The sequence below is a fragment of the Adiantum capillus-veneris genome, chromosome 15 (genome assembly GCF_014529385.1).
Source record: "Adiantum capillus-veneris isolate H3 chromosome 15, ASM1452938v2, whole genome shotgun sequence".
Lineage (NCBI taxonomy): Eukaryota > Viridiplantae > Streptophyta > Polypodiopsida > Polypodiales > Pteridaceae > Adiantum > Adiantum capillus-veneris.
In genome coordinates this window covers 70,065,694-70,081,254 of record NC_140945.1, presented here as the reverse complement: position 1 = coordinate 70,081,254, position 15,561 = coordinate 70,065,694, and the positions used below count along the sequence as shown (strand labels likewise).

The window sequence follows — 15,561 nt, the reverse complement described above, 5'->3', positions numbered from 1 at the left end:
ATATATTCACAAAAGCTCTTGGAAAGGAGAGGTTTTGCTATTTTCGTGAAGCATTGGGAATCCATCATATGCAAGCTCACTCCGAGCTTGAGGCGGAGTGTTAAAGAATATGATGTTAAAGATATGTCCATTGTGCTATGGGCGGCCGGACACTGACTATACTATGTTGTAAATATACTTTGGATACTAGTTCAAAGAGAAGAAGAGAAGAGCAGCATGTTGAATGGCTGCTGCTGTGCAGGATAACGATTGTGTGTGTGTCGATGTGTGTTGGTGTGTGTGCGTAGTCTTCTTTCCTACCTTCTCCATCACCTGCGCACTCTACATTATGCATGCTCTCTCTCTCTCTTTTCCTCTCTCAATGTGTGTGTGCTTTCTTTGTTTATGCATGTGTGTGTGTGTTTTTTGTTTATGCTTGTGCTCTCTCTCTCTCTCTCTCTCTCTCTCTCTTTCTCTCTCTCTCTCTCTCAAAAACACAATGTGTGTGTGTGTGTGTGTGAGAGAGAGAGAGAGAGAGAGAGAGAGAAAGAGGGGAAGGGACCATGAGAGTGAGGAGAGGGAAGGAGCATACCTGGCTCTCCTTCCTCTCCTCGTGTGTGTGTGTGTGTGTGTGAGAGAGAGAGAGAGAGAGAGAGGGAGAGAGAAAGAGGGGAAGGGACCATGAGAGTGAGGAGAGGGAAGGAGCATACCTGGCTTTCCTTCCTCTCCTCGTGTGTGTGTGTGTGTGTGTGTGTGGAGAAGAAAGAGAGAGAGAGGGAGAGCGTTACCTTGTTTGCTTGAGCACGCGTTGAAAACTCAGATATGAGATCTGAGTTTTCGTACGCTCTCGGTTTTTTTTAAAGCCCTAACGGCGTCACTATGAGCGTCGCTATGTTACAAGTAACATAGCCACGCCTATAATGACGCCGTGCTTTTTCATTTTTGAGCGTCGCACTACGAGCGTTGCTACTATTAAGCACGTCTTGTAGTGAGTCGTGCTTGTGCAATTGGAACATTCGAGTACATATCATCCTCTCTGTCATGGTTTCATCGTCTTTTATACTTCTGTCATGTTGATCATGTCTTGTCCGACCTTGATTCATAGAGTTCTGGGCTCAAGGTGATGACTTGAAGGCTATATAGCAACAAGGGGTTCTGGCTTTGTTTTTATCGTGCTGGGTTTGGCTTTGTTTTTATCATGCTGGTCTTGTCAAATGGCAAAAGTCTTAAACCCGCAAGAATAGGTTATTGCATTTAGGAAAACAAGCCAAGGTTGTGTTTTCCCAGGTTGCTTTGTCTCAACCATTTTAGGCATATCTTGCAATCTACGCACTCTAGGGTTTGGATAAGGAGAGGCATAGGAGCCTTTCTCATCATCTCTTTTATGACTTCTATCCTTGTGTTGATTGTCACTTTCACTTTTACTATCATGTCAACTACCATCACCATTGCTTCTGTGTTGTTTCTCTTCTTGCAAGTCAGTCACATGCTGGGTATAGCCGCCGCAACTCCAACAAAAATACTCTCCAAAACCCAAATTTTATAGAGCATCCATGATAGATCTCTCTCACTTTGATCATGTAGCAAGCTTGTGACTTGTAACAAAAGCTCATTCTGTAGGCCCCCCTCCCTCCCTTGCACTAGGAAAGACAGTTCTACGCCAGGGTTGGGGTAGTTCGCGGATGGTTGGAGGTCATCATCCGGGAGGCTTGGGCGATCGTTGGTGTAGGAAGTTTCCAAGTTGTCGAGGGCTTGGCTTGCTAGGGGGCTATTCCAAGTTTGATAGAGCAAGGGGCAGCAACCGCTAATCGACAGTGGCAATTGTAATGCAAGTGACTATCAACACATCCAATGTTTTCGCAGGAGAACTAGCAGAAGCACTTTAAAGCAGGCTGATGTGAACGACCTTGCAGAGGTTCACTTGCTGTTTGTGATGATTTTGATCTGCCTTCCGGCTCTGTGCTAACCTTCAAAAGATTTCAGTCGATCATTGCCTTCGCATCGTGATTTGTCGTCATGGTGTAAGCCAATTTTTGGCAACAATATCAAAAGAATGCATGAGGTTGTTATTAAAAGCAAGCCTCTAGTTCATCTCCACAGCCGTAATTCTCTTTGTGACATTTGGCAAACATTTATGCTTCTCATTACTTTTCTCATGTGTCATCTCTGTATTGCACTACCTCAAAGGTCTGGCTCACCCCCCTCTCAATGTTCAACTTTAAATCTTGCTCTACTGCTGACACTTTGGTGTGCAGCCAACGAGGATTGGTGTTGTGATGATGATGATGAATAGGACTGCAGGGCAACCGATGTGATGATGACGAACTATATTATTGCAACCTCCATCTCCAAATTGTGTTGATTGCACAACAAATCCAATAGCTCATTCTCGAACAAAGGCGACTCCAACTAAGCAGCTCTCCAAAGGCTTCTTTGCCGAAATATCATTGCGGACTCCTTTGCCCATATCATCATCTTGCGTAACCCCACATGCCTTAAGATGCAAGTGTACGTAGGTGACTGCATTTGGAAAGATGCCATCTCTTTGCATTTGTTGAAAATAACCCAGGGCTTCCTGTCCCTGTCTCTGTTGGGCAAATGCCGCAATCAATGCACTCCAAGAGATGGCATTCTGGACAAGAAGCTCTTGAAGCAAGTTTTGTGCTTTCTGAAGTACACCACATTTGGCATACATGTTGACCACTCGACCAAGGCAGTGTTAAGCACGAAATCATACATGATTGCATCTGGAGAGATGCCCTCTCTTCTCATATGTTGAAAATAGCCCAAAGCTTCCCAACCCTAAAGCCGGCTCCTATTGGGCAAATCCTGCAGTCAATGCCTTAAGTAGTGCCACATGCCTTCAAAATGCAAGCATAGGTGATTGCATCTAGAGAGATGCCATCTCTTTGCATCTACTGAAAATAGCCCAGAACTTGCTGGCCTTGTCCTTGTTGGGCATATCTCGCAATCAATGCATTCTAAGGAACGACATTCCGAACAGGAAGCTCGTTAAGCACTTTTCTGAGCCAACTGAAGTATTTGGCATACATGTCAACCAAGAAACAACCCTTGACTAAAAAAATCATCGCGGATTCCTTTGCCCATATCAGCATCTTGCGTAATGCCACATGTCTTTAAGATGCAAGTGTACATAGGTGATGGCATATGGAGAGATGCCATCTATTTGCATTTGCTGAAAACATCCTAGAGCTTGTAGGCCTTGTCCTTGTTGGGCACATCCCGCAATCAATGCACTCCAAGAGATGACATTCTGGATAAGAAGCTCCTCAAGCAAGTTTTGTGATTTCTGAATTACACCACATTTGGCATACATGTCGACCAGGCAGCGACCGAGGTAGTGTCAAGCACGAAAGCATTGGTGATTGCATATGGAGAGATGCCCTCTCTTATCATACATTGAAAATAGCCCAAAGCTTCCTCGCCCGACCGGCCCCTATTGGGCAAATCCTGCAATTAGCGTCTTGCATAGTGCCACATGCATTCAAAATGCAAGCATAGGTGATTACATCTGTAGAGATGCCATCTCTTTGCATCAGGTGAAAACAACCCACATTTGTCCTTGTTGGGCATATCCTGCAATTAGTGTGTTCCAAGGAACGACATTCCGGACATGAAGCTCGTCAAGCACTTTTCTGAGTCATCTGAAGTATTTGGCATACATGTCAACCAAGCAACAACCTTTGACTAAAAATATCATCATGGATTCCTTGCATCTTGGGTAATGCCAGATGCCATCTCTTTGCATCTACTGAAAATAGCCCAGAACTTGCTGGCCTTGTCCTTGTTGGGCATATCTTGCAATCAATGCGTTCTAAGGAACGACATTTCGAACAGGAAGCTCGTCAAGCACTTTTCTGAGCCAGCTGAAGTATTTGGCATACATGTCAACCAAGAAACAACCCTTGACTAAAAAAATCATCGCGGATTCCTTTACCCATATCAGCATCTTGCGTAATGCCACATGTCTTTAAGATGCAAGTGTACATAGGTGATGGCATATGGAGAGATGCCATCTGTTTGCATTTGCTGAAAACATCCTAGAGCTTGTAGGCCTTGTCCTTGTTGGGCACATCCCGCAATCAATGCACTCCAAGAGATGACATTCCGGATAAGAAGCTCCTTAAGCAAGTTTTGTGATTTATGAAGTACACCACATTTAGCATACATGTCGACCAGGCAGCGACCAAGGCAGTGTCAAGCATGAAAGCATTGGTGATTGCATCTGGAGAGATGCCCTCTCTTATCATACATTGAAAATAGCCCAAAGCTTTTTGGCCCAACCGGCCCCTGTTGGGCAAATCCTGCAATCAGCGTCTTGCATAGTGCCACATGCCTTCAAAATGCAAGCATAGGTGATTGCATCTGTAGAGATTCCATCTCTTTGCATCAGGTGAAAACAACCCACATTTGTCCTTGTTGGGCATATCCTGCAATTAGTGTGTTCCAAGGAACGACATTCCGGACATGAAGCTCGTCAAGCACTTTTCTGAGTCATCTGAAGTATTTGGCATACATGTCAACCAAGCAACAACCTTTGACTAAAAATATCATCATGGATTCCTTGCATCTTGGGTAATGCCACATGCCTTTTAGATGCAAGTGTACGTAAGTGATTGCATCTAGATAGATGTCATCTCTTTGCATCTGCTGAAAATAGCATGGAGCTTCCTAACCCTGTCTCTTTTGGGCATATCTTGCAATCAATGCACTCCAAGAGACGACATTTCGGACAAGAATCCCCTCAAGCATGTTTTCTTTCTGAGGCACACCACATTTTCCATACATGTTGACCAATCGACCAAGTTAGTGTCAATCGCGAAAGCGTAGGTGATTGCATCTGGAGAGATGCCCTCTTTTCTTAGATGTTGAAAACAACCCAAAGCTTCTTGCCCTGTCAGGCCCTGTTGCGCAAATCTTGCAAATCAGCATCTTGCATAGTGCCACATGCCTTCAAAATGCAAGCATAGGTGATTGTATATGGAGAGATGCCATCTCTTTGCATCTGTTGAAAACGGCCCATAGCTGTTTTTGTTGGGTATATCCTGCAATCAGTGTGTTCCAAGGAATGACATTCCAAAGAGGAAGCTCGCCAAGCACTTTTATGAGCCATGTGAAGTATTTGCTTCCTAGTCCTATCCTTGTTGGGCAAATCCCGCAATCAATGCACTCCAAGAGACGCTTAAGTATATAGCTCGTTCCTGAGTCGATGGATATCATAAATCATAAAGAGCTTTAAATCCTAGAGCAAGTAGTTAAGAAAATTGATAAGCCAATTTTTTTCCAGGAGAGGAGAGCTTACTCTCTCACAGTGGGGTCAATGATCTGGCAGCCATAAGGGCAATCAAGGCAATCTTGCAAAGTATCGAACGGAGCCTCAATTGAGCTATGACATGCGCGTGGTGGGATGGCGCGCTACTGAATTGCTGAAGGAGGCCCATGCTATGAAGAGTGCTGTAAAGTTCAACACCGTGGCTCATCATACTATCACATCGTCACCAAAAGAGACGCTCGGGTTGAGGTGGCGGATCATGTCAGGAGTGAACGCTCCAACTTGTGCAACAACGGCCATGCTAGCTCACACATGTGCAGACCTTCAGAACGGCGCAAGAAAAGCAGCGTTCTTGTTTTATTTAACTTTGGTGCTATGTAGACCTTCTGAACGAAAAGCATAACTTCATTGTGGGGCTTTTGGCCGTGCAATTCGAGCCGTGGGCAATGGCTTAGATCATGCCAAGTGGTCAGTTCTACAATCAAGAAACAAGAAATGTGAGGATGTAAAATGAAAGGTGAAATAAAAAGATCCATTTAATATTTTAAAACAGAAATAACATTTAATGTAAGTCTCAATCATCGTTGAAAACATTGAAAGTATGCCTATCTCAACTCTCCTCTAAGGCTTCTTTTGGAAAGCCAATATAAAGCAAAGAGCCAAAGACGCTAAGAGGGTGAAGTTGCCCTAGTGGTAAAGGTGTGGAGCTCTAAGCCCACCCACTATGGTTCAACCCCCAAGACATGTGGGTGTGGGTGAGTGGGAAGCTGTGAACGGCTTAAAAAAGAAAAAAGAGGGTGAATTTATTAGGTAAATTTGACTGGGACTCATGCATAGCTGCGCTTGTCTCGGGCGCATAATATTGACAATTCACTGCTTTGAGTAAAACGAGGATGCTGCAGCTGTCGTTGCTGCTGGTTCATTCAAGTGGGCAATTTGGCGCTCAATCTACACACGCTGAACAACTTCCTTGCAGATCTCTTCTTGATCCTGCTCCCGAACCCGCTTCCCCATCTCGCAGGTTATTCGTAGTCCGTTCTCTCAACGTCCGTTCTCCATTCTATCTCTCCCGTTCTGAGGTCGGATCTTTGCTCTTAACTTGCTCATTGTTTAATATCTGATAATGTGCTTGCTTAATACAATCTGCGTTTCTCAGAGTTATTTGTTTAAGGAAGGATGGGCTCAATCTTGGACTTCGGAAGAGCTGTTTGGGAGAAGAAACCCACGAAATTGTGCTTTTGTGTAGTGGGAGTAATGTCTACACTCGTAATCTATGGCATAAAGCAGGTAAATCGCACCTTGAAATTTTGAGTTTTCCTTCTCCTTTGTTTTGACATATATATATGGGCGCAGAATACGTTGCATGCTTATGAGTGTACAAACATGCCAACAGAATGACCAAGAGCCCATTATGTGAGTAGGTAGGTATATGCCATAAGAGCACGAGCAAGAAAGCTAGGAGGTCTATGCCAACAGTATTTCATGAAATAATGAGAAAAGGAGATTGTGATCCGAAACAGTAAAGGTGTCATAGTGGAGAGAGAGAGAGAGAGAGAGAGAGAGAGAGAGAGAGAGAGAGAGAGAGAGAGAAAACGCTTGAGTCCTCCCGGAGGGGGCAGCACAGATACACTTTGGGAGTGAGGACGTTGGAAGGCTGCCTATATGACGGCAGGCATGTGGGATGGCCAGCCATCCCAATAGCCCCACGACTTGAAAAAATGCAATGTAGGAAAATAACCTATTGAAGGGTGTTGGACAAAAGAAATGTCCACCTGGCAAGCCCGGACCAGATGCAACCTAAGGGTGGCCAGCCCGAGGAGCACACTGGTGTGTACAAAGTATGCTGTCACGTGCACATCTAACCCTACGTGCATGTGGACAAGTTGTAACTCCTACTTCTAGGGTTTAGGATAGCTTAGGAAGTGTTCTGGCACCCTTGTGAGCTTGTATGCAGGACGTGCATGTCCAGGCACTTAGAGTAGTTGCATACCCTTTGATTGCACAACCCATTAGTACCTAGCATGAGCATTAGCACCAAGCATAATCAAGTTGCCGCATGTGAACTTCCTCTTGGCAGTGCGTGAACCACACGTCTTATAAGTCACTTAAATTATAAGTGACTTTGGGGAATTTTAATAAGGATCGTGGGCTGATTTGTGATCTGCTCGACCCAGTCTCAAGTCCCTATATAGGTAGCCTTACCGCAGTGCTTGGAAAGGCAAAAGACAGATGAAGAACCACAGCAGTAGTACCGCAAGACCAAGTACCTAGTGTTTTTCAGCCCTGTCCTCAGCGTTTTTCCATTAGCCCACTAGCTTTTTCCATCAGCATGATCAGCGTTTCAGAATTCAGCCCTTAGCCTCGTCATACCTTCAGCACTCAGCTCTAGCCTCGTCGTGGGCGCAGTTCGGTAGCAACACCATCAGCATTTCCAGATTTCAGCCCATAAGCATCACCAGCGTTTTCAGTTTTCAGCCCATTGCCGTCCCCGGCGATAATGGATCAGCTATAGCCTCATCCCAGTCACAGATTCTAAGCCGCATCATTAGCGTTTTGCATTTGAGCTTTTAGTCTCGCAGTACCAAGCATCCTCCGCAAGCATTGTCAAGCATCTCAGCATCTAGTACCGTTGTACCAACATTTGTGCAATCTAAAGCAAATACCTCTCTAGCAATAGAGAGGGAGCCCCTCGGAGGGGGGTTTGTGTCAAAGGTGCATCAGAAAGAAGATGAATCGGATGAGGAACTGTCTGCAACTGCGATCAAGACACCTCTTTGTGACGGGTAGCCAATAGATCACGATGGATTTCCTCGCCGTGAAGGCACAAGCGCGTACCGCCCACCGAATGGGCACTGGATCTTGCCGGGGATGCACAACCGTTGCGGAGCAGTGGTAACAGACCAGAAAGGGAAGCGCTAGGGCTAGAGAGAGAGATCGATGGCTGATGTCGCCTCTTGCAGAAAACGTTAGAGAGAGTGTGCAAAACGCTAGAGAGAGTGCTCGCCACAAAGTGAAAACGCTAGAGAGAGAACACTAGCACAGAGAGAGAGCCCAAATGCTGGTAATCTGTATTCAACAACTTGCCAAAAGTAGGGGGGGGAGGGGGACTGCTTATATAGGACAAACTCCAGTTTGCCCTACTCAAGTGGAAAACCCCACAATTCTGGAAAATGGCTAATAAATATGTAAACTCACTGAAAGTGACCTAGAATATATATTTAATGGCCTAAGTGTAGATGACTTGAGAGTCTGACCTCGGGAAACCCTAGGAACAGGGGTCCTGTCTCATGCCAGCCTATCGGGTGAGCAATACCATGATGTGCACCGCCGAGAATAGGTACGTCTACCTCTAGTACGACCGGGCACAACCACAAAACAACCCTCACTCCCTAATTTGCTCCTGGGAGATACCAGAGTTACCAACGGATAGGAAGATGAACTCTTAACACCCCCTCTCAGCTCCTGGCGTGGAAGGAGTCCAAGGGAGCTTGCATGAGAGGATAGTGTAGCTTGTGGAAGAGGTTTGGTGAAGATGTCAGCAGGGTTATATGAAGTCGGGATGTACTCTAGTCGGATAGAGCCATCCCGTGTCTTCTCACAAACAAAATGGTACTGAATCTCTATATGCTTGGTCCAGGCGTGAAACACTGGATTCCTCGCAATGGCAATACAACTCTGGTTGTTTGAGTACATAATGGTGGTCTGCTGCGGAAAGCCCATCTCCAAAAGTAGCCTCCTAATCCAAACTGACTCACATGTAGCACTACAAACAACACGGTACTCTACCGCTGTGGAAGACAAAGCAACTGTTGGCTGTTTTTTACTGCTCTATGAAATTGCTCCCGAGCCAAAAGAAAAAGTAAAACCTGTGGTCGACCGTCGTCTGTCTGGATTACCTTCCCAATCTGTATCACTCCATCCTCGTAGAATGACCAAGGGATCCGAACCTCCAACTGCATAGTGAATGCCAAATGACTGGGTCACCTTCAAATATCGCAGAACCCTGATGGCCTGTTGCATGTGTGACTTGGCGGGTTTTTGCATAAAAAAATTGAGTGGACCCACCGGGAAACTGACATCAAATCGAGTGGCGAGTACCCAAATGAGAGAACCAACGAGTTTCCGATACTCTGTTGCATCTGCTAGAAGAGGAAGATCAAACTGTGACAACTTTTGATTGGGATCCATTGGAGTAGAGATGAATTTGCACTCGGTCATACCAAATGCTTCCAATAATTCTTGGATATACCGCTCCTGAGAGAGAAAGATGCCCCCTTGTGTCTCTCTAACTTCTAATCCAAGAAAATGATGAAGCAAGCCAAGATCTGTCATCTCAAACTCCTCTGAAAAAGTTGCCATAATATTGTGGATGTGCTCAACAGGGCTACCTGTAATCACAAGATCATCGACGTAGAGGATAACAAGTGTCACTAACCCTCCCTCACGGAAAATGTTTAAATCTGGATTAGCAGAAGATCTTTGGAAGGAGTGTCGTAGGAACAAGGAATCAATCTTCCGGTACCATGCTCTAGGCGATTGCTTGGGGCCGTAGAGAGCCTTAAGCAACCTACAGACCATGTCTAGAAACTCTGAATCTTCGAACCTTGGAGGTTGCTCCACATAAACCTCCTCCTCTAGATCGCCATTGAGGAATGTAGAGACCACATCCATCTGAAAAACCGGCCACCCGTGAAGGGTAGCAAGGGCAAAAACAATTCGAATAGTCGCCATACATGCAGTCGGTGCGAAGGTCTCCTCGTAGTCTACATCGGGTTTCTGGGAAAAGCCTTTGGCAACAAGTCTCGCCTTGTGCTTGTCCAGAGAACCATCAGCTTTATACTTGGTTTTGTAGAACCACTTGACCTTGATCACTTTCTGCTTGGGAGGCCGCGGAACCAACACCCATGCATTGTTCTTCTTGATGGAATCAATCTCTTTCTGCATGGCCAATTTCCATTGAGGTAGTGAAAGTGCCTCCTCAACTGTAAGAGGAACTCTGTCGTGGAGCAGTGAAGACATCAATGCATAGTTCACCTGTGGTAATGGGTCATCTACCTCGGCAAGTCGAAGTCGATGTACCGGAATCTCGCCAATCGGGTGGAAAGTTTGAGATTGCTGAATCTTGAAGGGTCTCCAATAACCACTTTGGTATCTTGTTGGGCTTGCTCCCCTCGAGGGGAGCTACTGGCAAATTTGTCTCTACATCGGCATTGTGATGAGATCCACTGTCAACTGTATCTTCGGGAATGGGTACGTCCTCCTGTGTGGCTTGAGGGACAGGGGTAGGAGAAGAGGGCTCATCATAGGGCAAGTCAAAATCTGGATCTACAAGAATCAAAAGATCAGGAGTCGTCGTGGAAGGCTTGGGAGCGGGAACCCCCTCTGAAGGTAAGATCTCATTGAAGACTACATCACGGCTGAGAACAATCTCCTTCTTCTTTGGATCATAGAGTCTATATCCCACTGAAAGAGAGTTGTAGCCAACAAAGATCATGCTGCGGGTCTTGGGGTCAAACTTCCCCCTTTGCTCCTTTGGTACGTTGTCACGTGACACATCCAACCCTATGTGTCCGTGGACAAGCTACAACATGATCAGGGTTCAGTCAGTCGAGTCAATCTAGATTTAGAAGTGATCTGGCACTTTTTGTGAGTCTATTCGTAGACCATGCATGCCCAGTCACTGAGTGTAGATGCATATCCTCCAGTTGCACACTGCATGATCATCAATATTCCCTTCAGAATCCATCAGATTCAGTTAGGGGAAGTTTCCAGTGCATTTAGCCTATTTTCCCTATTTTTGGTATTTTCACTTATTATTTTTAAGTGACTTTCCAACAAAAGTAGGTAGGGCAATTTTGCTAAGTTAATATATAAGCAAACCCAAGTTAGCACTTTCTGGCAGAAGGGGCAGCAGGAGCTCCCCGCTCAACAGGCAACTTCTCAGCACAACCCGTAGGACCCCCCCCAACCTTGGCGTTTCCTCTCACAGCAGCAGCAGGTAGCGTTTTTGGTTTCCCCAGCAGTTCCTCCACAAGATCCGGCGTATCAGCCTTGCACGTGTCGCCACCAACACAGAGCCCTAGCGTTTTCTACTCTGCATCACCTCCAGCACTCCAGCATTTCACTAACGCCAGAAGAAGGCAGTAGGGTTTTTGGTTTTCAGCCAATCCGCAACAGGAAGGCATCAACGTTTTTCAGTTTCAGCCCAATTGCTGCAGAATAACCAGCGTTTTCAGCATACACAGGAGGTAGCAGATTCAGCCCCATTGGTTGCAGAAGAACCCCCATTTTTAGCCTTAGAAAACGCAGCCAAAACAGAGATTTTCAGCCATCGAAACAGTCCCGAAATTCAGCAGATAGAAGACCACAGATTTCAGCCCTAAAGTTGTCGGCGTCACCATCGTCGTCGTCATCGGCATAGTCCTAGATTGCATCTGTCCATTCCATCGTCATTGTACCACTTTGTGCAATCATAAGTAGACTATAGCCGACGAGAGTGGGGCCTTCGGAGGAGGTTTTTACAACGTCTCTGGTGTCGTATCTCTCTTCTCTCTCTATCTCTCAGTCTCATTCACTTGCATGCACAGTGTCCATTCACTTTGTTCGTGATCATAACACTTTCCATTAAGAACGGAAGGCTCTCCCTTCCATAAGAACTAAAAGGAACCTTGAGCACAGTTCAGAGCACTCATCTTGAGCAAAGCGCAAACAATCATTCCGTTGCACCTAACATACGTGGACATAGGCATTACTCCCAAAAATTATGAAACGAGAGACGTCTGGCTTCTTACCAAAATAGGTTTCAAATGGTGTTATCTTTGGAAGTGAAGAGGTTGGAGATCTGTTGAGGGTGTGGACAGCCGTCGCAACTGCCTCAGCCCACAAGGACTTAGGCAAATCTGATGCTCAAGCATGGTCCTAGCCATCTCTACTACTGTCTTGTTCTTCTGCTCCACAGCTCCATTCACTGAAGGTGTATTGGTGTTCGCAAGCTCTCGCTTAATACCAAAAAATGAATGAAAGCATTGGAGGTAAACTCCCCACCTTTATCCGATCAGATGGTCTTCAATACATGATTGCTTTCCTTCTCCACGAGTATGCCAATTCTTGAAGAGGCCAGAAGCCTCGTGCTTGTGTTGTAGAAAAAATGCTCAAGTAACGCGGCTAAAGTCATCCACCAATAACGTAAAGTAAAGAGCCTTGCGGAGGGAAGGGGTCTGCATAGGTCCACAAAGGTCGGTGTGAACCAACTCCAACACGGCAGTAGCTCAGCGTGTAGAAAGCTTCGGGATGGATTCTCGATGTTGTTTCCCACGAATGCAAGAAATGCATTTCCCATGCTTACTCCCAACATCTGGTAAGCCTTGAAGCAACTATTCTTGAAAAGCAAGTCGAACGGCATCGTTGTTCAAATAGCCAAACCTGTAATGCCATAAATCACCTTCCGAGTCAAGGAAGAAAGAGCGTGGAGTCGATAAATGCTGTTCTCTACCAAGCCCCTCTGACTTCTACACTGGTCTGCCGATCCCGTATAGATACTGAGTCCTCTGTGAAGATCACCTCCATGCCAAGCTTGCACACCTCGTGTACTGACATAAGATGAAAACCTAGTTTTGGAGCATAAAGTACCTTGGAGGTATGCATACCTCCTCTGCCGTTGGGAATGAGCTCCATGGAACCCTCACTGTGAATAGGAATTTCAGATTTGTCGCCGATGAAGATAGTACGACAGTGTCGCCGCATGTTGGACAATAGATCCTTCGTAGGTGTCATGTGTCGTGAGGCACCACTGTCAAGAATCCAATCACGATTATCTCGAGGAGAATGGGTCACCAATGCCTTCGATGTCCTCGGAGAGTGCGTCAAAGGGAGAATCTCCAAATGAACAAAGGCCGATAACTTTACTACTGCCGTCGAGGAGGTCGAAGCTTCTTCAACTTGCTTTGGACACTTCCTCCAATAATGTCCTTTCTCACCACAATTATTGCAATGCCGCTCCACCTTCAAGGCGTCATGCTTAGCATCACTCTTCTTGTCTTTGGTGTTGGTGCTTTTCTTCTTACCCTTCTGCTTCTTCTTGTTGTTGTTGTTGGAAGAACCGGGCAAGGCTTTGGAGCTTGACTTCTTCCTCTTGAGGAACCGCTCCTCTTGGTCTAAAACCATTGGAACTAGCTCCTCCCAGGTGATAGTATTCAGCCGTCCACTGGTAATCAAGGAAGAGTAGAAGTTGGTGTACCGGGGAGGCAATTGAGCCAAAAGCTGAATGGCCATGTCCTCCAAACTGATAAGCTTTCTGTGACCTCATAGGCACATATTGAACATTTCTATCGTACTTTGGTCGGTAATAACACTCATTGGTCTCATGGTTTGTCCATTTACCCTCAATAGAACACCATTTTTGTGGCCTAATTGGTTGTCCATGTTGAGGTATCCATTGCCCCGGTCCTCTCATAGGAACTTTCTGCATATTATTCATCATTTTGTTCATCCTTTTCAGCATGTCTTCCATGGCTGTGAGTGGTGCTGCAAGAGCTGTTCCCAATTGTGTTGGTTTTGTGGACATTGTTTTCTCACTCTGAGTATCCTTAGTGAAAACTTATTCATTGGAAATATCACAATTGTCTCTCGAGGTTCAGATGGCATGCACGACACCCGTCCAAGAGTTAGCTGGCGTACCGTTACATTGCCTCGCGAAGAGGGAGGGTTGGGCACCATTGATCTAGAGATGTAGAGTGGTGCTTTGTTGTCCAAACTTATAGTTAGAGGCTTATTTCTTGGGATTGAGCCTTGGAAACAATTTTTGTATCATGCTTTGTCTCGTGCAGTGCCATGTTTTGGATCATTAGATGTAGAGGCCTTGGAGCACGACTATTTGTTTCATCTTCACTGATGCTCCTTTGGATTATTGTCACAAACTGCTGACGCGTCAAGATACTGAAGAGTAGAACCAACCTTAAGATCACGGCTGAGGGGCCTAAAACCTAAGAAGAACAAGCAACAAAAAAAAAAAGAAGTCCTACCAACTTATGGGACCCCGTTTGATGGGGCCCAAGTGACATAAAGGGATTAAAATAAAGCAGGACCCACACACACACAGACTTGCGCAGTTGATGACGTCGCATCAGTACAGACGCTCCAAAAATTGCGTTGACATGTTGACGTGGCAGCTTGTACGGATTTTCGCGATTTGTGTTGCTGATGTGACAGTTGTACAGATTTTCGTAAATTACGCTGGCAGCTTTTGGGCTAGTTGCTTTTGAGTTTGAAGCTTTTCACTGTAACTGCTTTTCATAGGCCAAGGCCTTTAAATAAGTGCAGAGGGCTCATTCTTTGGCATGCTTCCTGGAGAAGGTGTGGAGTCTGGAGTACCGGCGTTGTACAGAGTTCAAGTAATATAAAGAAATACTGAAAGGGGTGCCAAGGTTTGGGGCAATACTGTCTGGGGTGGAATTCCGCCACTCCGTGTCGCGTGTCGTCTTCCTCTTTCAGTTTCAATAGTTATTGAAGTGCTAAAAGTTTGTTCAGTCTGTTCTTTTCTATTGGCACGTGGTGCTCGTCTTGTGATAGTGGTATCATAGCATCAAGCGTGTGCTTTCCTGAACGCATACTAGTCCTACAAAAGAGCAGGCATAGCTTTTGGAATTTTATTTGTATCTTCGGGTCTCGACCTTGGACTTATTAGACACTCCCACCCTTCCTTCATCGTGCATCGGGCACTCTCCCGTCTTCATCGCTCTGTCTTACAGGGCATAAGCCATACTGAACCCAAGACATGGTATTCATGGATTCAACAGAATATTTGCAGTTTCTCCTCGACAAGCTTCACGACATTCTTTCGTGGCATCTTCAACAAAATCTTCCGATGTTGCAAAGTTTTCAACAATTTTTGAACTATATGTTACCCCCTCTGATGCCCCAGGTGGTACCTCCTCCTCTGGCACCAGAAAGTACGAGAGCTTCCAACCGGCAACCTTCTCAACCGTCTGTTCCGATCGAGGGAGTCTTTAGGAATATGGTGCAGCCATCTGAACCTGATCCAGTGCAACCGCCTTTGCCACCGCCATTGCCCCCACCTCCACCACCACCACCACCACCAGGCTACAATGGTTGGAGCCCATATGGATACCCTTATTATCCATACCCAGGATATGTGCCTAACCAATCCAAAGATTTCAAGGATGGTGGCACGATAGTCAAATTTTTCACTTTTTCCTGGGTGAAAGATCGAAAGAAAGCATTGCAGTTCATATAGCAATTCGACAACATCTATGCTTTGGGGAACTATATAG

At 45.7% G+C, this 15,561-nt stretch overlaps 2 protein-coding genes across 2 annotated transcripts in view; one reads left to right on the top strand and one right to left on the bottom strand.

Moving 5' to 3' along the window:
- Window positions 1-2,362: 2,362 nt before the first annotated feature.
- Window positions 2,363-4,170, bottom strand: LOC147440854 (putative pentatricopeptide repeat-containing protein At3g49142). The gene is made up of 2 exons (XM_086483347.1): window positions 3,988-4,170; window positions 2,363-2,647 (listed from the first exon to the last, which is right to left on the bottom strand). Exons 1-2 carry the CDS (start codon window positions 4,168-4,170, stop codon window positions 2,363-2,365), a joined length of 468 nt encoding a protein of 155 aa, XP_086339473.1.
- Window positions 4,171-6,106: 1,936 nt separating this feature from the next.
- Window positions 6,107-15,561, top strand: part of LOC147440853 (UDP-galactose/UDP-glucose transporter 5B-like) — a 95,655-nt gene continuing 86,200 nt past the window's right edge. The window contains exons 1-2 of the mRNA XM_086482662.1: window positions 6,107-6,351; window positions 6,429-6,559. Of these exons, the coding sequence (XP_086338788.1) occupies window positions 6,449-6,559 (111 nt within the window). The 5' untranslated portion in view covers window positions 6,107-6,351; window positions 6,429-6,448. The remainder of the gene's footprint in view (window positions 6,352-6,428; window positions 6,560-15,561) is intronic.